This window comes from Typha latifolia, chromosome 9 (genome assembly GCF_019914945.1).
Source record: "Typha latifolia isolate L0001 chromosome 9, TyphaL0001v2, whole genome shotgun sequence".
NCBI lineage: Eukaryota > Viridiplantae > Streptophyta > Magnoliopsida > Poales > Typhaceae > Typha > Typha latifolia.
The window spans coordinates 3439447-3461130 of NC_133094.1; the positions used below are offsets into that span (position 1 = coordinate 3439447).

General features: G+C 37.4%; 3 protein-coding genes across 4 annotated transcripts; 2 read left to right on the plus strand and 1 right to left on the minus strand.

Annotated features, from left to right (window-relative positions):
• The first annotated feature begins 1193 nt into the window (after positions 1–1193).
• Positions 1194–7824, plus strand: LOC140794612 (PRA1 family protein H). Its single transcript, XM_073146712.1, has 5 exons — positions 1194–2094; positions 2171–2310; positions 7176–7247; positions 7342–7476; positions 7571–7824. Exons 1-4 carry the CDS (start codon positions 1649–1651, stop codon positions 7449–7451), a joined length of 768 nt encoding a protein of 255 aa, XP_073002813.1. The 5' UTR covers positions 1194–1648; the 3' UTR covers positions 7452–7476; positions 7571–7824.
• Positions 7825–9539: 1715 nt separating this feature from the next.
• On the plus strand, positions 9540–16742 carry LOC140795084 (protein STRUBBELIG-RECEPTOR FAMILY 8). Of its 2 annotated transcripts, none has more exons than XR_012110245.1 (16): positions 9540–9830; positions 9909–10041; positions 10137–10208; positions 10297–10362; positions 10451–10522; positions 10610–10681; positions 11022–11093; positions 11202–11267; positions 11335–11400; positions 11490–11827; positions 12626–12882; positions 15019–15290; positions 15377–15512; positions 15618–15765; positions 15879–16035; positions 16262–16742. XR_012110245.1 is itself a non-coding variant. In XM_073147456.1 (16 exons), exons 1-16 carry the CDS (start codon positions 9740–9742, stop codon positions 16418–16420), a joined length of 2169 nt encoding a protein of 722 aa, XP_073003557.1. In that variant the 5' UTR covers positions 9540–9739; the 3' UTR covers positions 16421–16742. The 2 variants fall into 2 exon arrangements, 1 of the variants encoding a protein (XP_073003557.1); XM_073147456.1 differs by having other exon boundaries at positions 15626–15765.
• Positions 16743–17072: 330 nt separating this feature from the next.
• Positions 17073–21348, minus strand: LOC140795086 (endoglucanase 11-like). Its single transcript, XM_073147457.1, has 5 exons — positions 20693–21348; positions 20387–20599; positions 20082–20282; positions 19729–19983; positions 17073–17992 (listed from the first exon to the last, which is right to left on the minus strand). Exons 1-5 carry the CDS (start codon positions 20906–20908, stop codon positions 17327–17329), a joined length of 1551 nt encoding a protein of 516 aa, XP_073003558.1. The 5' UTR covers positions 20909–21348; the 3' UTR covers positions 17073–17326.
• Positions 21349–21684: the final 336 nt, after the last annotated feature.

Below are 21684 nucleotides of genomic sequence, written 5' to 3' on the forward strand. Positions count from 1 at the left end.
TAAACTGCATAAAAACTCAGGTATAATAAAACTTACTATATAATTATCACAATCTAAAAAGTAAGAGAATTTAGCCTGCCATTTAATTTTTGAAATTTTTTAGTCATGCTCCATTAATTTGGCCGGAAAATTAACGGTCTCATTTTAATAGTAAGTACAGGGACTAATTTAAGATTTTTTTTAAGTACTGAGAGTAAATAGTTTTAGGCATAAATACAGAAAGGTAATGTATTTAATCCTAGTTAGTTTATGCTTATTTTACTTAGATGAATGGTCACTCCTATGAGGGCTTGATATTTTGCATTGTACAGACATGCATGTATTTAGTATTAATTATTTTCATGTTAGACTTATATTTTGGTAAATTTAATTTATGCATAAATACTTTGTGGACAAATATTTTGGAGGTGGGTATTTTAATTTGATATCAGAATCTAGGTTTGATTAAATGATTCAGTAAGTCTTTCAAAATATTGTCTATTCGAATTAAGTACAGAGAAAAGTAAAGACTCTAGTATAACTAGAGGGGTTCTCATCACTAAGGATCACGTGGGCTAGGCCTAGCAGACATACAATTAGACTCAAACACACCACCACTACAGATATTTGAATGCGTATCTTGGGCAGTCTTGCTATTAGAACTCATTTTCCCCCATGATCTTCACTAGAGGCAATTACATAGCTCACCATGGAAGCAAATTTCGTCTTCCTCAACCGTCGTCGCCATAAATAATTGAGTTGCACTTTGAAGGGTCCAAGAATTCGTTAGTCGGAGTTAATTCGCCCGCCGGCAAAACAAACTTAGGGATATCTTTAAAGAGGAATTTGATATGTATTCTTCTATGGCTAAAGATAACAAACAAGACTTGTCGTAACAATACAAAGAGGTCGAGATTAATACATATGTGCCTGTACCTACACCGGGCACATATCCTCCTTAGAGGTAAGATAGAAAAAAAATAAAGCTTTTCATCCACGTTGGATCCTAGAGAGGGCTCCAATAGTCCCAGGGTAAACTAAGAATTTATCGTATATCCAAACTTTTCCTTCTCCTTGCTAATTTCTTAAGAGGTCTCTCCTAGATTATTATGTGCATTTAATAATTATGACAATGCCTGCTTTAATCCTGCAATTCATTTGTATTTTTATTTCCAAATTAATACTATTGGATATGCACGAATGATGCACCAACAATCCAACATGGATCCTCATGCACTTCAACGGGCTTAGAAATAATTATCCCAATCCTACCTTGTGAAGTACTCAAAAAATGAATTCTTATGAATTCAACCTTCCCTTTTTGAATGAGACTCATCACTTACCTTCTTCTCTCACATAAATTTATTCTTTAGCTACGATTAACTTCTTTTTCTTTTCTTTTTTTCCTTTTTTCCCTTAGTTCGGATTACATGTAGTTCTTTATCAACTAACTTTCCTTTTATTTTTCCTCTTTCTTGCAAGGCAAGTTCGATCAATTTTTTCTTGTTTAGCGCTACAAAATTCCTAAAAAAAAAGAACAAATTAAAAAAAAAATTCTTACACACACACACACACACGCACACAGACATATATTTATATATAAAATTAAGCAAAAATCTCAACCCTCCAAGTCTCCAATTTTGTTCCTCTCCCTCCCCTCTCTCCTCCCATGTCGTTCGTCCCCAATCCGCTCTCTCTCAGCGTCCCGGAGCCGGCGTTCGAGACTTGGCTCCGCGATACCGGCTATCTCGAGCTCCTCGACGAGCGCACCACCGCTGCCGCCTCCACCACGACCACCACCTCCGTCACAACCTCCTCCTCCTCTCCTTCCTCCTCAGCCGCCGGCGCCACCTCCTCCGCCGCGGTAGCCGGCATCACCCTCCTATCCTTCCTCCGCACGCTCGTCTCCCTCGTCTCCCTCAACCCCTTCGCTAAGCTCGCTGCTGATGACTTCGCCGGCCCCACCCCTTCCTGGACCCTCGACTTCGTCGGCCGCGGCGACTACTACTCGTGGCCCGCCGGGCCGTCGCAGGCTCGGATGAGGGTGCAGGAGAACGTTCGAAGATACGCTCGCAACTACGCCTCCCTCTTTGTCGTCTTCTTCGTTTGCTCGTTGTGAGAATTGATTCTTGGGGTTTGGAGTTGGCCAAGCTATCGTCTTCCCTTCCTTACGTTTTTTTTTCTTTGGTAGGTATCGGATGCCGCTGTCGCTGTTGGGATTGGTGGCAAGTTTGGTGATTTGGGAAATGTTGAGGTTTTGCAGCGAGAAGTGGGAGTTGGAGGAGCGGTGGCCGGGGCTACGTCAGGCTTTAGTGCGAGTTGCACAGTTCGGTGAGTAATATTACATGGCAATTTGATTCGTTTATTGGCTTTGATGACATGGAGATAGAAAAATTTCCATCTACTTATGACAAATAGAAAGAAATTTGAAATTACTTTTTCCTGTGTGTCCAGTTTCTTATGATTGGAAAGAGTTCTTGTGAAGGATCTTAACGAGGATTTATTTCATTTCATTATTTGTGGTATGACGAGCTGTAGCTTTGTCTAAATTATAAATTGTGAACTTGATTGTATCTCAATTTCGATGTATTTTAAATTGTTAGAACATCTTTGTATGACAAACATCAAATACTTCATTGTTTTTTCTTTCTGTGCGGCAGCATTGCAAGAAATTCTGGAACTTTTACCAATTAATACAGTGACCGGTAAGACCATGGGAGTGACTATAGGGAAGTTAAGGAAATTGAATAGCAAGGCAAGTTAGAACCATTGAGAATATATATATATATATGTTACCGATTATGAAAGCAGGGTATTATCTAGTTGCAAGAAGATATCTTCTATTTTATAGGACCAGCAGAGACCATCTTTATTTAGTGTTGAAAGCATATTAAATTTGAAGAATTAGGAGACTTGCTACCATTGGTTATGTAATGTTGTTTCGTGGCACAAGAATGATGATTGATTGTTTGCAGTTACTGTGCAAAAGGTTCGACTGCACTAAATTTTGTCAGCTAGATATTAATTTCGTTAAAGTAATGTAGGAGATCCAGCCAAAATGGAGGACTAGGAGGCATATTAGTGAGACCCTGCTACTGAATAACAGGAGATTAATGGTGATAAAGACCATGGTAGAGAAATGAAAAGGATTCCTAGAAGATGGATGTACCAACATATTCTAGTAACTGCACTTGACTGTCTTGTCAGAAAAGAAATTCAGGGTGTCCCAAGACCCATCGTTGAGGAATACAGAAAACTAGGGTAGAGAGTTAGAAGCGGAAGCCAACACTAAAGCTTCTAAGGCAGAATTTGGGGCCATAAAGCATTAGATTGGTAATGGAGTAAATTTATGGAGAACATATGTAATTATATTAGAAACTGCTTTCTTGTATTCTTATTCTGCAGTGGTCAACCACTTCTCTCTATCTTAAGCATCATCATCCTTCAGGCAAGTTAGGCGATGTCCTGTCAGGTCACCATGGATGCTGCTTCATCATCATTGACTTGTCCAGATTTTAATGGGATTCCAAGACCAAGGAAAGGTGCATGAAAGGGAGAAAATAATGCCTTCACAGTGACTTGTCTAACCCTTCATCCTAGGAACTGAGAATGGCACTTTATGATTTACCACCTGATTTGTCTGCGTATACTATCAAATATTTATTTCACATACTAAGAGGGAGGGTATGGAGAAAGTATAAGTGACTAAGCCCTTAAGTTTAAAAAAAGATTTCCTATGCTGTTGTACTTCTCCCATTATGATAGCAAAGTCAAGTTAACTGTCAGACCATCCTGTTCTAAGTAATCAAAGTTTCTTAAGCAATACATATGATGGACCAATAAAACCCTATGTGAAATTCCACAAATGTACTTCAATTAACCGGTCTACTTCAGACCTTAACTGCAATGCTATCAAATACTACCATATGTTGGACTCAGAAACCAAATGAAGAGTGATGCAAATCTAATATGAATGCAATGTTTTGGAGAATAATCGACCCAAACATGTAACTAAAGTAAAATATAGTAAGCAATAGTTGATAAGAAATTAATTGATTAAAATGATCACTACTAGATGGAAGGAGAGAAAATTACTCAAATAAGGTAGTAGCTTCCTCAACTCTCAAATAGGTATGTTGATAGTAGAAATGCCTAAAATATGGTGTAAGGAAAGACTGTAGAGTTTAGGTTTACCAATAAATAGAATAATAGTGCTTTTACTTTGAAACCAAGTCCTCCTCTTCACGTCCAGGCACTCAAAGATTCTCTTTCACTACTGGAATCTTCTGGATAGCAGCAGTAAGCAACGAAAAAATAGAGATTGAAGAAGGAGAGAGGTTTAGAGAGAAAGTAAAAGAGATTAGAGAAGAATCTTAAGACAGAGTAGGAGAAAGGGAGAGAAAGAAAGAGAGAGAGAGAGAGAAAGAAAGACCACAGGGAAGAAAGTGAGAGATCTCAAAATAATCTTGTTCCAACTTGTCCTTGTTTCTCATGCAATAACTCTTAAATTGGTTAACAACTTTGATTTTAGCTGATTCTAATAGGACTTAATTCCTAATATGACTCTAATTGAATATCTTACCTAAATTGACTAACCCAATTTAGGTAATAAATCAATGTGGACATCTCTCACATATAAGCTTACCATAACTATCAATTGAGATTCTAATAGGAATTTATTTCCTAATAGGATCCTAATTGATTAAGTCTTACCTAAATTGACTAACCCAATTTAGGTAATAACTCAATGCGGATATCCCCTGCATATAGGCTACCATATCTGTCAATTGACTAATTCAATTAATTATTTGAATTAAAAATTAAAAATTAGACCAAATTAGGCTTGAGTAATTCTATTTTGGTCAAATTGAAGATGATGCCCACATCAGAGAGCCTTGCCGCTCACTATTGAGAGTAGGGGGTGTCAAAATAATCAAGCCAGCAGCTTGAGCACAAGCTAGCCCGATCAAACTTGAATCAGTAAGGCTTGATATATATATATATATATATATATATATATATATATAATAGTAAATAAGATTCAATTTGGTTACATGGTTGATTTGATCTTACAAAGTGTAGACTGCCCAAGATTTTATTCAAGCTTGGTTTGAGCTTGATTCAGGCTTGATTTCAAGTAGACTTGAATTTGCCAATCAAGCGCCTCAAAGTAAGCTCAAGTTTGGCTCGAGCTTGAAATATGCTTGAATTGAAATTAATTAATTCAAGCTTGATCCTTGACTTAGACTCAAAATTAATTTCAAGCTAAGCTTGAACAGAGCTTAGGTTGACGAATCTCGACTCGATCAAACCCGTAAATGAGAGTGGGAAATATGGTACTCTTAGCCTACTTGTGGAAGTCCCCTTAACTTAGAATAATAGTAATGCCACATATATATCACTACTAAACATTGTTTTGAAAGACGGCCGCGGATGGCTAGTGGTCACCCCACTGCCTAACGCCAAGGCAGAAGGCGGTCTAGCATTTTTATATTAAAAAAAATTATATATAATATATCTATAATTTTAATACTTATTTAATATATATATATAATTTATAAAACGCAATAATTATAATGAAGCAGTGACTAAGTGTTCGACTAATTAGCTCAATAATTATTAATTATTATTTATTAATCTTAATCATTCCTCAACTATCAGTCTATCACAATGAATTAGTGAAACTGTGAAAAAATCAAAAACTAAAGAAAACTAAAGCAGTAATTAAGTGTTAATTGATCAAACCCTACTTCTTTAGTTAATTAATCAAACCCTTTCCCTGCTTCTATATTTAATTAACCAAACCCTTTCGCTGCTATAGTAAATCAGTAATTAAGCATTTAAGTGTTAATTACCAATTTACTGTAGCATTGAAGAAAATAGAAAGCAAAGCCGGTGGTGAAAGGGAGAAAGAGGAGAAAGGGAAGAAGAAAAAAAAAATCTCGACGGGGAAGGATCATCTAAAGGGATACCTCAATTGCTGCCTTGCCGATTGTTGCTTGGAGCTGTGAAAGAGAAGGATGTGCTCACCGCTAAGTGAAGGGGATGGTTGTGCTCGGCGAGACTGAAAGAGGGAGACCGGAGACGAGGTCGATGGAGGTTGAGGGAAGGAATTTTTAGGACTCGGAGAGATCGAGAGTGAGGAGAGAGAACGATGGGTTAGTTTTTTTAAATAGTTAACGGGTTAGCCTGAAGATCTGACCCGATATTGAATTAAATACAATATCATTGGGCTCTCCCGCAAAATGATTTAGCGGGCCGCCCGGCCCGCTACGCGATTTGGCGGCCTGCCAAGAAGGCCTAGGCGGCCTAGCCGCCAAGCTGAGGCCACCTGGGATGTTTGCGGGGTGACTGGCGTGCTGCCCCGCCATGGCAGGCGCCTTGACCGCTATTTAAAACACTGCTAATAAATTCAAAATATCCTGGATCAAGATCTAAATTTCTAAACTATATAACCATTGGGACTTGGGCTATTATTCCTTAAGCTATTCTCGGGTCTATTACACTCCTTAGATATTTATGCCCAACAAAATTGATGTGATTCATATGAAAAGTTTAATCAGATCAAGACAATCTAAAATTCTCGTCAAAGAAACCTGAGGCAACCAATGATCTAAAAATTCATTCTCTTAGTACTGTTGTTACCTTATCTCAAATATCTTTTTGATTTAATTCATCTTGTAATCTGTACTATTATATTTTCAAATATTTAATATTCCATGCAAAGGGGCATTGTTTGGTCATTTTGTGAGGAAAACCTTAGTCAACCAATAGTCATTCATTCTTTTGGTAGTATTTTTGTGATATGAAATTGTTATATACCATTAAATTTAAAGCTCGTCAGAGTTATCTAATAAATCTGATGCTTAGTTGTAGTAGTAGACAATTCTGAGCATGTTGCAGACAATGTAGAAGAAATTTCTAGCTTCTGTTTTGGTAGCACAAAGTTAATCTGCTGTCACTTCTAGGCGTATTTCTCAAGTTTGAGTTGTCCTGTAGCTGAATCAGCATTGGTTAAAAAGGCCAGTTTTTAAGTTCCTTTTTGTAGTATTAACGGTCTACTATCAGTCACTATCGTAATTTTTTTTTTCAATGCCACTGAGTTCCAACATGCCAATGTATCAACTGCTTCCTCACTATCTCATAAGTAATTGAGATTTTTTTTCTAATTTCTTCATTTCCATTTTTCTAAGCAGCAACAGCAGTGGTACTTTACCTGTGCAAGCTTCAGTTTACTCTCGTCTGTGCCATTAGTGTCAGTTATGCAGGTGATTAACCAGCAGACTTTGTCCAATTTCTCTGTTCTTTTCCCTTTTCCTTCTTTTGATTCCCCTCCAACCAATGGATGCTCTTGTTTTCTAGTGATGATTCTGCACGCCTCTCTTCGGAAGTTGACTCCTTCAAGCCAATCTAATGGAATGAATCGTCAGAGAAGATTTCAGCAAAAGAGAGCACAGTTCCCTTCCAAATGATGGCCACAAATGCTCATGGAAGCAGGTTTGCAACTGTTATAATTTACACCCAGAACATTCTAAATATGGAGGATATTGTCAATTGTTACTAATATATTTGAATTTTGGCATCACTTCAGGAAATGGCAAAGCTGTTCAACTATTTACAGATCAGAGAAGTCTCTGCGACTGCCAACAGAAGAATGCATCATTGTTTTAGAAAACTTTTAATGCGCTCCTGCCTTAGATAGAATATAACTACACTCCTAACTAAGTGACCGACGCAGCATATCGCACCATATTTTAGCATATAGATTGATTCTGAAATTCAAAATTATTGTACATGTAGAAGAACGAATGGATTCTAATAACTTATTATAGTTTTTAGCAAGAATGCATTAGTACATTGTTAGATTGTAAGTATTAATTTTAATTTCTTGTCTAACCATAATTTTATCTATTTATTTATTTTCTAACGGTCTTGAATTATGGATCTCCCACTCAACTCCTAGTGTTACATAGTCCCTTTTCCCTTGTTTTTTTTAAAACCTTGGAATGGATACATGAGACAATAATGATATTTATCTTATGTATTTTTCTTTTCTTGTTCTTATATTTTTGGTCAGTCATAAGTTCACACATCTACCAGTCTTTTTCTTCTCATAAATTTTGGTTCATCTGCCATCAATATATTTTCTTACTGAGTCGTTAGGAGGACATATTATTTTGACTTATAACGGCAGCTTGCATCATTATGACTATTTGTGCAATCTGATGTTGATAACCAGGAGCCCATTACGCCAGCTTTACCTACTCTGAGACATCTTCTGTCACCATTAACAACTATCTGATGACTGCTGGTCTCTTAACCACATATAAATACTTAAAATAGGGACCTATGAAAGATGAGAAATTTAATAAACAATGATCTCATTACATCAAATCAATCTTTTTTTATGTCCTAGTGAGTGCGACATGGTGTAAAGTTTCCATTTTTCAACGGAAAAGAACTTACAAATAGACATAGAATTCTTTTCCAAGTGGACTCTGGCTCACAGTGAGTGACAGAGTGAGCATTATTAGAGGTCACTCAACTATCCACTGAACAAGATATCTGACTCTAAGATACAATGGAAGAAGGCTTAAAACATTTTGTTTTCTATGCCAGCCTCTGCAACCCCACAAACCTGAGAAAAAGCTAACAAATACTAGGAAACAAACAAAGGGAACACTCACTCTGTCTGTCTACCTTCATAATAAATGTTTTTGCCAACCATTTTTAATCTCTCCTACCATCAAACCAACCCCACTGAGTCACCTACCCCAGTGTACAGCTAAGGAGACTGGCATTAAAGCACACACTACCCACCAAATATTCTCCCAAATAAAAAAAACTAGGAGAACAAATAGAGAAAAGAAGAAAGAATCAAATAAGGTATGAGAAAAATTAAAAATAACACCACACCCTATATTTTGCTGTACTATAAATAAATACTAAGCTGCATCCTGAGTTAAATTTAACTTAACAAGCACCTGATCGAATGAAATAAAAAGCAGAATAAATTATCTATAAAAATGTTATTCCTCTAATATGATTTTTGAGATTCAAGATTCAGTAGTTTAGAGGCTACTTTTAGTTCTATAATTTAATTAACTGATGGTTGGATTAAATTATATCAATCCATCAAACAGTTGAGTGTGGCTGGTTATTTTTGTAACAAATGAGAGAATCTATCTAATAAGTATTTTAAATTAAGAGAGTAGGTTTATTTGTAATAGAGTTAAAATGTAGGGTGTTATCTGTGGTTTTCTCACTATATACATTTTCTTTTCCTTTTAATTAATTTAGCCACCCATTCATCTGCCAAGCTGGCTAGCTTTCTCTCTCTTCTCTCTCTCTTCTATCTGCAGGATGGCATCAAACTCCATTATTAGAGCAAGCAAGAGAGTGTACTTAAATTTCCATATAATATTCTTACCAAAGTACTACTAAGTAAAAGCCACTCCTTTCTTTTTTCTAAACTCTAATTAACAAAAAACCATAATTTTAACGCTTCCTTCCTCCCTTCCTCCTCTCTCACCTCCTTCTCCTTCACCTGCTCCAGAACTTCTCCCATTTAGTAAAAGAAAGGGAAAAAAAAAGAAAATATTATATACTTTACCGACACTACTACTCTACCGCAAGCAAGCATATGGGTCTTCGCCTTTTCTCATTTTTATAGCTGTCAGCGCCGCAGCTTCCAATCAAAGATCGAGATGAACGCCTAGCGGTTTCTCAAACAAGACCCATCAGTCCAACCATCAGTCCAATGGCGGCATTGGCCGCCGCAGCTGCTGTTGTTGTTTCTGTTCTCCTCGGCGCGGTCTTTGTGGTGGAGTCGAACACCGACTCCTCCGATGGTATCTAACGATTGCGTTCTCTTTTGGGTTCTTGATTCGGGAAAATGTTTTCTGAGCGTGTTATCCTATTGCTTGCAGTTCAAGCGCTTAATGTTCTGTACAGCTCCTTGAACAGCCCGCCGCAGCTGTCGGGGTGGGCGTCGAGCGGTGGCGATCCGTGCGGCAATGCGTGGAAGGGGATCTCTTGCTCCGGTTCGGCGGTCACTGCGATGTAAAATTTCTATCTTGGAAATAAAAACCCGATCTTGCTAATGATAGCTTGTTTATTTGGGATTTTTTTATATTCATTTTGGTGATACTATACAGCAATGTTCCTGGGCTGGGGCTGAATGGGAGTCTGGGTTACCGCCTTTCGGATCTTTTATCCTTGAAAACAATGTGAGCGAACTCATGCAGATGTGCTTTTAATATTGGGGATTTTGTATTGCTTGTGATGACAATTTTCTTCTATTTTTATTTTTAACAGGGACATGAGCGACAACAACATACATGAAACCATTCCTTATCAGTTGCCGCCGAACCTTACCTATCTGTAATGTTTCTTCTTTTTGCGCAGTTCTTGTCCTAGCAAGAGGTTTTCTCAATTCTCATAGCTTGACATAGGAGATACTATGCTGCAGGAATCTAGCGGGCAACAATTTTAGTGGAAATCTTCCTTACTCTTTATCTAATATGGTTTCCCTCAACTACCTGTAAGTAGCTTTGCAATCCATATGCCTGTATGATGTTGGAGTCCTTCTTTTCGGTCTTACGATGGATATCTGTACTGCTGTTTGTAGAAATCTCAGTCACAACACATTATCTGATTCAATTGGAGATGTCTTTTCAAGCCTTAAGAAGCTCTCTGAACTGTAAGATCTTTGACATGTCAATAATCATCCTTTCAGCTCCCTTGATTTCTGGCATGCTGTGGTGTGATACTGTGATTTTTTATCTTCATAATTTTCCAGATTTTTCATGGAAAATGTATAATCAATTTTCTATTTTATAAGTTTCAGGAACCATATTCTTTATTCACTAGTTATGCCAAAAATTACTTGTGTAGATTATATGTAGCTTATTATTTATTCTTATTTTATTGCAATAAATCATTGACCTGAATTTGAACAATATTGTGAACTTATTCTTTCCTAAGAAGATGTTTCATTATGTTTAATATATTCTTTTTATGTTTTTGGAATGGTATGGCAGAGATTTCTCCTTCAACAAATTTACAGGAAATCTTCCAAATTCTTTTGGTTCTTTATCAAATCTTTCTAATCTGTAAGTTCCCTGTATCCAAAATCTACTAAATTTTATCTACAATCTTGCCAACGTTATTGTCAACCTCCTCGATTCTTATGTTTCTGGTTTATGCATGTTTTTCTGCAGTTATTTGCAAGATAATCAACTAACTGGCTCAGTCAACATTCTCACTAGCCTAGACCTCACTACACTGTAAGTTACTAGTGATGTATATTCTTTGTTTTGTATGTATGATCCATACAACAATCCTTTTTGGCAGAAACATTGCAAATAACCATTTCAGTGGCTGGATACCCAAAGAGTTCGGTTCAATTCCAAGTCTTATGTCAGTAGTTCTCAATGTGCATAAACTTTCTCTTTTACTGGTGGTTTACAGCGAATTTTGCTGATTCCTTCCTGCAATTGCATGTCTAGTATTGATGGCAACTCCTTTGCTAACGGTCCTGCTCCGCCACCACCACCGTATATGCCACCTCCTCCTGATAGACCACATAATAACCATAATCAAACTCAGGAACCAACACCTACTCCAGCAGGGTCTTCAGGCAAAACATTACCTTCTGATCACAAGGAAAAGAACCAAAGCTTGACTGCAGGTGCAATCACAGGGATAGTAATAGGCTCAATAGTTGGTTCTGTATGTGTAATTCTAGCAGTTATTTTATGTTCTCGGAATCTTCAGAAAGACAAGGATGCCATGAGAAATAATGCAAATCAATCTGTGAGGTCTCTGACTGTTGGTGTAGAGAGAGGTACCAGTTTTTATGCTTTTGTTTATATTTCTTTAGTTGTTTTCTTATCTTGGAATATTTATCTTGCTTAAAGCTATGTATTTCCTATCCTTTTCATCTATAGAATGTGCTCACATACTAATAATGTCCTAGTTAATGTATCTAGATTTCATAAGATCATTTCTTAAACTTCAGTATTCTTCTTGTGCCACTGATGTACGGTAGAACTGGATTTTTCTAATAGCCTAATTCATACCACTTACTTTTATATGTTTTCATTTACTCGGTGCCAATTCTTTGGATTATTCATTGTTCAATTGAAGTTGTGTACTGGTAATTGAAGCTTTAAAATGATTGTACAATTTAGTATGAATAGAAAAGAAAAGAAAAGAAATACTTATATAAGGTTTGCAGTCAAGAAAAGTAACACTCCTCTTTTGCTATATCTAGAATGCTGCACAGTCCAAAGGGTTAGGAAATTGCGGACTTTTGAAAATCTACTATATCATTTACAGATACCCAAATATAAAGCACTTCTTTTTGCGGGTGTTACTGCCACTGCAACAAATCTTATTTGAATTTAGGATGGAAAGAAATCGACCAAAGACTTCACTTATCAGATCCATAGGAATCTTATTTCATGACTTACAGGTTTGCATTTTTCGAAGAGGGCTGACATGTTCAGATGTTCTCATGAATCTTATTAAACATTCAATACACATTTAAAATATGAAGTTCCAACTTTAATATGGCAATGTAGTACAATCACTTGTGCAAGAACCACTAATGTTTTCTTGTCTAAATGTTGGGATTGTGCAGCAACCGACAAGGAGACTCCAGAACAGAGGTTCAAAAGTTCTTCTATAGCAAGTTTGATACCTCCACCTGCTGAAAAAACAATAGTTGAGAGGGTACATGTGAAAAATGGGTCTGGAAAAAGACCAAAATTTCCCATAACTGCATCTTCCTACACTGTTGCTTCTCTTCAAATTGCAACAAACAGCTTTGGTCAGGATTGCCTTGTTGGTGAGGGTTCCCTTGGTCGTGTTTACAGGGCTGAATCTCCTAATGGAAAGGTAAGGAATCAATATGTCAGCAGTTTGAATCTATTTGATTGTCACTGTTTATATCATGACTCCCAAGTGTGCATTATCTGCATCATTGTCTATCCAATCAGATGCCCACATTTAATGGAAATCTGTTGCGATTTCCCGAGCAGCTGGACGGTCCTTGTTACATTTTAATCCCTTTCATATTCTAAATTATTTAGAAGAGTGGTAGCTTAGATAGTTAAAGTACTGTCATGTTTGCTTAAATGGTTGAGTATGTCAGTAGCTTTTGGTAGGAAGAGCTGTTTCTGTAATGCGTCTTAAGTTTGTTACATAATAGTGCAAATCGTTCTCCAATATGAATTTGTGCTTCATTCATCTATTTATCTGTCACAAAGATGGATTGCATCCCGACCAGATACTACCATTGTTATTTTAGAACCCATAATGATAAGAACTATGAAGCATTATGAGTTTTCCACTTTATTACATACTTAGGTTAGCTTTAACTTGTAAATTGTAACGAGTTTGCTATTTCACTCCAATAGAAATACAAGTTTATCCCTTTATTGTTCAGCTTACTATAAAGAAAAGAGAGGGGGGAGGGTCAGGTTGGGTAAAGAGCCATTTTCTCTAATCAGAGCATGCATCTGGGTGTATATATGTGAGGTTCTTTAGATTTCATTGTCTCCAATCCTGGACCTATGTCCCTTTTTACAACTCATCAGAACTGAAAGAATAAAGCATCAAAGAACCAATAACCGATAGGGCTGTCAAAATAATCGAGCCAGCTCGAGCTCGGCTCGAGTTCGGCTCGATAATGCTCGATCAAGCTCGGCTCGAAAATAGGCTGAGCTGAGCTTGATCATTAAAGCTAGGCTTGCAATTAAATTCGAGCCAAGCTTAATCCCGAGCCGGCTCGATCGAGTAGGCTCGATAAGGCTCGAATATATATATATATATATATGAGTAATATCAAACTAATATAAACCATCATATCAAAACCCTTTTACCTATTCAGAATTTCAGCCATTATTTTCTAACACAATTATCTTTATTGTTTATAATTTATATTTTGGTTGATTGTAGTTTTTTGACACAATTATCTTTGTTACTTATAATTTATATTTTGGTAATATTTATATCTTTATAGTTGAATTAGGTTTTATTTCAAGTTTGATTCAAGCCTAAATTATTTCAAGCTTGCTCAAGCTTGAAAATAATTTAAAATTAATAAGGTTTGAAATTGCTAATTGAGCAGCTTGTTTAAGCTCGAAATTGGCTCGGATTGAAATTATTTTAATTCAAGCTTGATCACAAAGACAGGCTCGAAATTAATTTCAATCTAAGCTTGATTAGAGCCAGGCTCGATCAAGCTCGGCTCGTTTACACCCCTAATAACCGACCAGGGCGACTAATGCAGATTCTGAAGGTAACTTTAATAGCCAGGAGATCATCCAGAGGGTAATAGTTATTCAATCGGAAATGTAGAAGGCAATAGAGGTATCAAGAGGCAGCTCGATGCAATGTACCAAGGATGTGTTAGTTTACTCAGCTTCACATCTCTCTTCTCTCTATCTCCTGTTTTGTAGTAGCAATACGAGTGTGGTTCTTGTGCCAAAATTGCGGTCATGATATGTATCACGTAGCACACATTGCCTAGTGACACAAATATTTTATTTCATAACTGCCAACATATTTCCTCTATAAGTTGATACTGAATTCTTTTCAAAACAAAATTAGATCAGAAGACTTGCCATGAAAACTATCAAGACAACTGACTACAAAATTTCTTCTTCTTGGTTTAGTTTAGGATCATGTTGCCAATGAATAGAGATGTGTAAAGCTTTAATATTTTATGATAAAAATATCAACTCTCCCTGTACACACACACACATACACACACACAACTTGCGTTCTGAATCTGATCTACTTTTGTTTTTCTTTTTTCTTTTTTCTTTTTTCTTTTTTTCTTCTTCACTTTTGCTGCTTCAAAACTCAAAACTTGCTTGATGCTTCAACTTAGTCCTAAACTTGAGTAGAGTGGGCAATGTGACTTGTCCCCAAATTAACAAGAAATTTAATTTTTCATCAACGTTTTTGCTTGTCTTAACTGTCAAAGTGAAGTTAACAGTTGAATTTCCTCTTTGCCCCCTATCTCAGGTATTAGCTGTGAAGAAGATCGACAGTGCTGCACTTTCTCTGCAGGAGGAAGATAATTTTCTTGAGGCTGTTTCAAACATGTCACGACTTAGGCACACAAACATTGTGATGCTTCTAGGCTACTGTGTTGAACATGGGCAACGACTTCTGGTTTATGAGTATTTTGGAAATGGAACTCTGCATGATATGTTGCACTTTGCTGATGATAGCAGCAGGACGTTAACCTGGAATGCACGTGTGAGGATAGCACTTGGAACTGCTAGAGCTCTAGAGTAAATTCCAGTGATTCTAATTTTGTTACCTCTATTGCTGTGTATAATAAACTTAATTATGTATATCCCTTTCAATTTCTGTTCAGGTACCTACATGAAGTATGCTTGCCTTCTGTTGTGCATAAAAACTTCAAATCAGCAAATATCCTACTTGATGAAGAACTTAATCCTCATTTATCTGACTGTGGTCTAGCTGCCTTAACACCTAATACAGAGAGACAGGCAAGTCATTGTGCATCTAATGTACTTCTAAATTCTAATGTTCACATAGGGACTTTGTGGGCTTTACTTGTCCAATTCTGAAAAAATTACTTACCTTTAAGGTAGTTTGATAGGTTTCCACGGAGGTTGTTGGTTCATTTGGCTATAGTGCTCCTGAGTTTTCGATGTCTGGAGTTTATACTGTAAAGAGTGATGTATACAGTTTCGGAGTAGTGATGTTAGAACTATTGACAGGTCGGAAGCCGCTAGACAGGTTAATTTTCCTTACCATATCTTTTCAACTGAGCCATGTTTATATCGCTTCTCATTTTTTCTAACTGAAATTTTGTTCTTTCTGATCATCTCTTTTCTTGTGCCTATTTTCAGTTCTAGAGCAAGAGTAGAACAATCTCTCGTTAGATGGGCTGCACCACAACTTCATGATATTGATGCACTTGCAAAAATGGTCGATCCGGCATTGAATGGAATATACCCTGCAAAATCTCTGTCACGTTTCGCAGACATAATTGCACTGTGCGTTCAGGTGGGTAGTTGTCTCTCTATTTTTTGCCGACTACATACAGTACTTGACACCTTATTTACATACATAAACAATAAAGAAGCTCTTTGGTTTCCTGATAATAATAGAAACATCTATCCTTTCATTAACTCTGCTTGTGCTGAAGCAAACAATATTACAATCAATATGAACCTGTATTTTCATTCATACAATTTTGATCCTGTGAGGCAAAATGCTTTTTATTGTGTAGCCGGAGCCAGAGTTCCGTCCTCCCATGTCTGAAGTTGTGCAACAACTTGTTCGGTTAGTGCAAAGGGCGAGCATAGTCAGAAGACGTTCAGGCGAGGAGCTTGGATTTTCCTACAGAATACCAGAGCATGAAGCAAGTACAGCAGACTTGTCATTTTAAGCTTAAATCCCCATTTCTTGCTGCCAGTACGCAGTTTCACAGGCATGAATTTCATATCCTAGTAACTACAACCTTCACCGCAATGGACCACAAGAGGAGTAGCTCACCGGCAAGAACGAAAAAGGATTGCAAAAGTTGAATTTTATTTTGTATACGAAATTTCCATCTTTACAAGTGAACCTGTAAAATACCAAGATAATGATGAGCCTCTATGGCATGTATATTTTCAGTATCAAGTAAATTCATTGGTTGGCAAACGGATCAGGAGTATGTTGTTACAGTTAATAAACTCTTATTATAATTCCAATAGCTGTTCCTTTTATTTACTTATTTGAATGGTATTTGGCTCAATAGAAGTAGGTTGTACCTGAGTGGAATAGGGAAATATATTGTGGGTTTTTTTGCCAACACAATTAAATATTGACCATCACTTTCTAATTAATAAAGATGTCTAATTATTTGATGGCCATGACATTATACCTCCAAAAAATATTCATGAGACTAATTCCAAGTCAATGTCTTGTGAAATAACTTCTAGGTTAGGAGTCAACTCTGGAGTATTCAGACACTGTTCGCCTTTTGACTAAGTGAAAATAATCTCTGCACAAGATAAATGGAAATCTCATGACTCTGCTCTCTCTGGTCTGTTAGCTTAGAAATTTATGTTAGAAATTTTTATGTGTCTTGACTACAATGTATACATTAGACTAAAGTGCAGAAAGAGGACGATAGAGCTATGATAAAAAAAAAAAAAAAAAAATCATTTGAACTTTCTTTCCTTCTCTTTTCTTATTTGACTGTATATGCTATGTTCAAAATTGAAAGAAATCTCTATACCCCCCTCCCCCCAACAAAAGAAGAAAAAAAAACTTTTACTTCTCTAGCATTTTTGTAATTAATGCCTATTTATGTGAGGAAGTCTTGAGGTTGCAACCCTTGAAGCTTCTTCCCTTCCAACTGATTAAACTTCGCAAATAATCCGACCATCGGCGCGGTATTATACGTACAAGCCTCGGTCTGCATGTAGTTTGCTCTTTTATCTCTGAACTCATCCTTAGCATTTGGACCTCCAACTATAGCCCCAATTAAAACATTAGGGTTATCCTTTTGGCGCCCAAACCATGCATCATAACCTTGTGCACATCCAATGAATGATTTATCCTCTTTATATGAGATGGTAGAGGCTGCTCTATGGTGCACTCTTGTAGGGTACTTGGGCCCAAAGCCGACCAAGTAGCTGAGGCCCAATGGGTTTGAGCCCAAGATGTAGTCCGTTTGGAATTTGGCGAAGGCGAGGATTTCTTGGGGGCCCATGGAACCTTGGGGGCAATGGAGCTCTTGGTTGGACTTCGCCAAATAGTCGGAGAAGGCGGTGAGGAGGAAGGCGGCACCGGAGACGTATTGAAGGTTGTTCCACTGGCGAACAAAGAGTAGGCCGCCGGGCGTGCGCCGGACATTGCTTCCATTGTTGTTCTTATTTAGACATGAGCATAAGTAGAACTCAGCCTTCGATCTATATTGCTCAAGCTTGCTTTTGTACTTGTCTTGGAGATCACCTCCTTCCATCAACAACTGTAGAAAATTGATATTATTAGTGCAATAATACAACAACAGAAATTCTTTTTAGAAAATTAGACCTTGACCTTAAAGATTGTGTTTGCGCAAAATATACTTTCTTCCAAGGGTTATATACAAAAATTGGCACTCATTTAAGGGCCCAGATAATATAGTCTTAGTCAAATTGAATTAGTTAAGCGAAATAGAAAGTAGACCAATTCAAATCAAACAACACAAAAGATAATATCACAAGTATGAAAGGTATGTATGAAGGGCCATTGAGAGATGACACTTTGGTAGCTCCTAAGCTTTATTTTGAACTGTTATGCTCAAAGACTAAAAGAAGACCCAGACAAAGACATACATGTGCAAGAAACCATACCACATAAATGATACATGATCTAGGAATATATATATATATATATATATATACTCTCTTTCATCTTAAAATTATAATTGTGGTTCTTGAACAAAAACTCACAAATTTATCAATACTTTGTTCCTTATTAGCATCACATCAACCAAATGGGCCCTTCTCCACTTCACATGGTTCATGTGAGTGAGAGAGAGGTTTGATCAACTCCTCAATTTTTATTAATCTTCTCCCAAACAAATATCTCAGCTACTCAGTGAGGAAGGGTTCAATAAAAGCTCTAATCCATTGTATAGCATTTAAACAAAAGTCTCTTTTGTGGTGCTTGGTAGGTTTACATGTACTTGGCCTACTCACTGATACCTGCTTTAACAGAAACTTATAATTTTAATTAGTTCCTAATTCAACTTCTAATATATGATTTAGCACCACTTGGTGCAGTTTGCATCCAAATCCAATCCTCTTAGAGGTGTAGTTTAGGGAGAGAGATTCCAAGCATGGTGATGGTCAAAATATTGGTGAGTTTTTTGTTGACCCATCTCTCACTACTTGCATTTCTTCTAGAGCATGACAAAAGATTTGTTGGTGCATGCAAGTTGATCCCTAGACCATGGTCCCCACTTTGAACTGTCCCACAATGGTTGAGATCACCAGGAACAATTGCAAGCTGCTCTCAATTCTTATAATAATGTGAAATCGTTGGTGAATGAGATAATTGATATATAGTATTCAATGAGTTTTTGAGTATTATTAGACTCCTAACTTCTTTTTGTAAGTCTAATTCATTTTGCAATTTAAATACGAGATTACATGTACTGAAAATTTATTAATTTAGTCAGCAATTTTTAAATATAAATTGCTAACTAGATCAGTAACAAATATTGTCAAGTTTTAAAGAAAAATTTCTATATAAATTGCTGATAGAAAATGACTTACATAAAATTTTATATTTCAGACTTGATAATTTTTCTCTAAAAGATTTTAAATTTGTATATAAGCAACTTATATTTAGAAGAGCATGTTTAAATTTTAAAGTGTACTGAAGAGCACGTAAAATAAATACTTTAGGGGGACAAATATTTAGTCAAAAACTCGTATTTAATCATGTAACTCACAAAGTTGCATATATATATATATATATATATGTACATATGGCTTCAAAGTCTCCCTCGTCGGTGATTAGAATAAAAATGCTCGACATGAACAGTGGTGCAATTTTTTTTAGTCAAGGAGGTAGGAAACCAGTCTATTTCTAACGTAATAATACTAAACTATCCTTAGAAAACCCAAAGGTAGGAAACCGGTCCGTTTCATCAAGAATAATTCTTGCCTTATTCTATTCAGCACTGAATAAAAGGAGTCGGATAATTTTATTTACCTTGGAAGCCAAGACTTGAACTCCAGCGTATTTGATATCCCAGCTAAACTCGGATACGGCCCAGCCCGTCCCTCCGAACTTATCCGCGTTATCCACGGCGTAATCAAGATAGTCGTTTATCCCGGTTGCCCGGAATAACCACAACGCCGCCCATAGCAATTCATCTAAGTATCCGCTCACTGATGGATAGTAACTCTTCACCACCCTCACGCTGTTGTCGTACTTCCCTCTGTATTTATCCGCGAACTCGAATAACTATTTATCCGCCAGACCCCAGAAAAAACACGAATAATGTTAAGTTATCGGGTAGATAGATAGATAGGTAGAAGTGAATACATAGGGGGGATAAGTACCTGTTGGGCATGATGAAGTAATAGGTGAGAATAGTGAGGGTTGTATTTCTTGAAAACTACGGAGGCCGCCGCCATGGCGGCTGCGGTCTCGGCGGCGATCTCCGAGCCAGGATGCTCGGCGTCGATTTTATACGCTTGTCGAGACGTCGTCATGTCCTCCGGCCTTTGCCAGCAGTCGTGATCGGTCCCCCCCTCTCCTACCTGAGAGATTCGATCAACAATATTACATTTAAAAACTAATCGGATTAATCTCGAATCAATGCGAGTTTAGTTCTTCTTTTCTTTTGATATTAAAAGAATTATACCTCGGCCCAGAACTCGTTCGGGTCGGTGTGGGATTTGATGAAGTAATCCGTCCCCCACTTGATCGCCTCCAGCGCGTGGCCGAGCTCGCCGGCGGCGGCGACCTCGTCGCCGTACTCCAGCACGCTCCAGGACAGTAGCGTGATCGTGAACGCCATCGGGAGGCCGAACTTCACGTGGTCACCGGCGTCGTAGTAGCCTCCGACGAGATCAACCTATAAGTATCAGAAGTCCCGGAGTTAGAAAAGGTTTAAAAGAACTGAGATTTGCTTTAATGCATCCAGTACGCCGAAGAATACGACTCATACTCCTTGCTCGAGGCCGTCGGTGAGCCCAGAATGGCCCCGCCACGCTACCCGCTGGTTGTAGGGGAGGTGCCCGGAGCGCTGCGCCTCGAAGTAGAGGAAACTCTTCGACAAGGCCTCGCCGTAGTCGAATGCGGCTTCCGCTGGTGAAGTAAATAGGAGGAAGAGGAGGAAGAGGAACGGAACGAATAATACTCTTTTGCATATACCCCCATCCATCTCCAGAAAAAAATTGAGGAAGAGGAATAGAGATAGATGGGTTGGGTGATGGTATGGCAGCGGCTAGCTAGCAGCGCGCAATACATGAGCCAATCATGGAAGGAGACCCTCCTCAGTTGGCAAGGAGGAGGGAGTACATTAACTTTTTGTGTGAGCGTTTCAGAACTGTAATGGAAATTTTCTTAGGAAGGAGATTATGAAGAGAGAGAGAGAGAAAGATATATAGATGGCAGAGATTATGGAGAGAGAGAGAGAGAGAGAGATATAGATATATAGATGGCAGCCACTCTGTCTTGACTAAATAGTGAGAGGCTTGAAAATCTCGCTGTATCTAGACAAATGAGTTAGGAGGCTTCTTTGAAGTAGGAGCAAGGTAGGAGGGGTGCAAAGAGAGTAGGAGACATCTTTTGGGTTGGGAGAAATTAGGGTAGACCTCCGGCAATTATAGATTTGATCTTTGTTGATGTGTTGATATCTAACATAATGAAATTATATATATATATATATATATATATATATATATATATATATATATATATATATATAAATTTTTATCATGGAGTTTATAATTATTTTAAGTAATATTAGGGTGATAGAAACTACGTACGGGGACTCATAGTCTTCTTCTGATTGAGTCAAAGAAGCCAATCTCTATAACAGCCTTTGTTGGACTCCACCTGTAGCAATAGTTGTAGTAACAATAATAATATTAATAATAAGTTGATGTTTGAGTTCGAGTAACATTTCTTGTATTCTAAGGGTAGGTTACGTATTAT

Excerpts from the sequence above, each read along its gene's own strand:
- LOC140795084 (XM_073147456.1), top strand. The coding sequence starts at position 9,740 with ATGGCGGCATTGGCCGCCGCAGCTGCTGTTGTTGTTTCTGTTCTCCTC. Across the intron at positions 11,094-11,201 it reads TTATCAAATCTTTCTAATCT|TTATTTGCAAGATAATCAAC; the intron begins GTAAGTTCCCTG and ends GTTTTTCTGCAG. Across the intron at positions 11,268-11,334 it reads AGCCTAGACCTCACTACACT|AAACATTGCAAATAACCATT; the intron begins GTAAGTTACTAG and ends CCTTTTTGGCAG.
- LOC140795086 (XM_073147457.1), bottom strand. The coding sequence starts at position 20,908 with ATGGATGGGGGTATATGCAAAAGAGTATTATTCGTTCCGTTCCTCTTC. Across the intron at positions 20,600-20,692 it reads CCGACGGCCTCGAGCAAGGA|GTTGATCTCGTCGGAGGCTA; the intron begins GTATGAGTCGTA and ends TGATACTTATAG. Across the intron at positions 19,984-20,081 it reads TACTTCATCATGCCCAACAG|TTATTCGAGTTCGCGGATAA; the intron begins GTACTTATCCCC and ends GCGGATAAATAG.
- LOC140794612 (XM_073146712.1), top strand. The coding sequence starts at position 1,649 with ATGTCGTTCGTCCCCAATCCGCTCTCTCTCAGCGTCCCGGAGCCGGCG. Across the intron at positions 2,095-2,170 it reads GTCTTCTTCGTTTGCTCGTT|GTATCGGATGCCGCTGTCGC; the intron begins GTGAGAATTGAT and ends TTTCTTTGGTAG. Across the intron at positions 7,248-7,341 it reads CATTAGTGTCAGTTATGCAG|TGATGATTCTGCACGCCTCT; the intron begins GTGATTAACCAG and ends CTTGTTTTCTAG.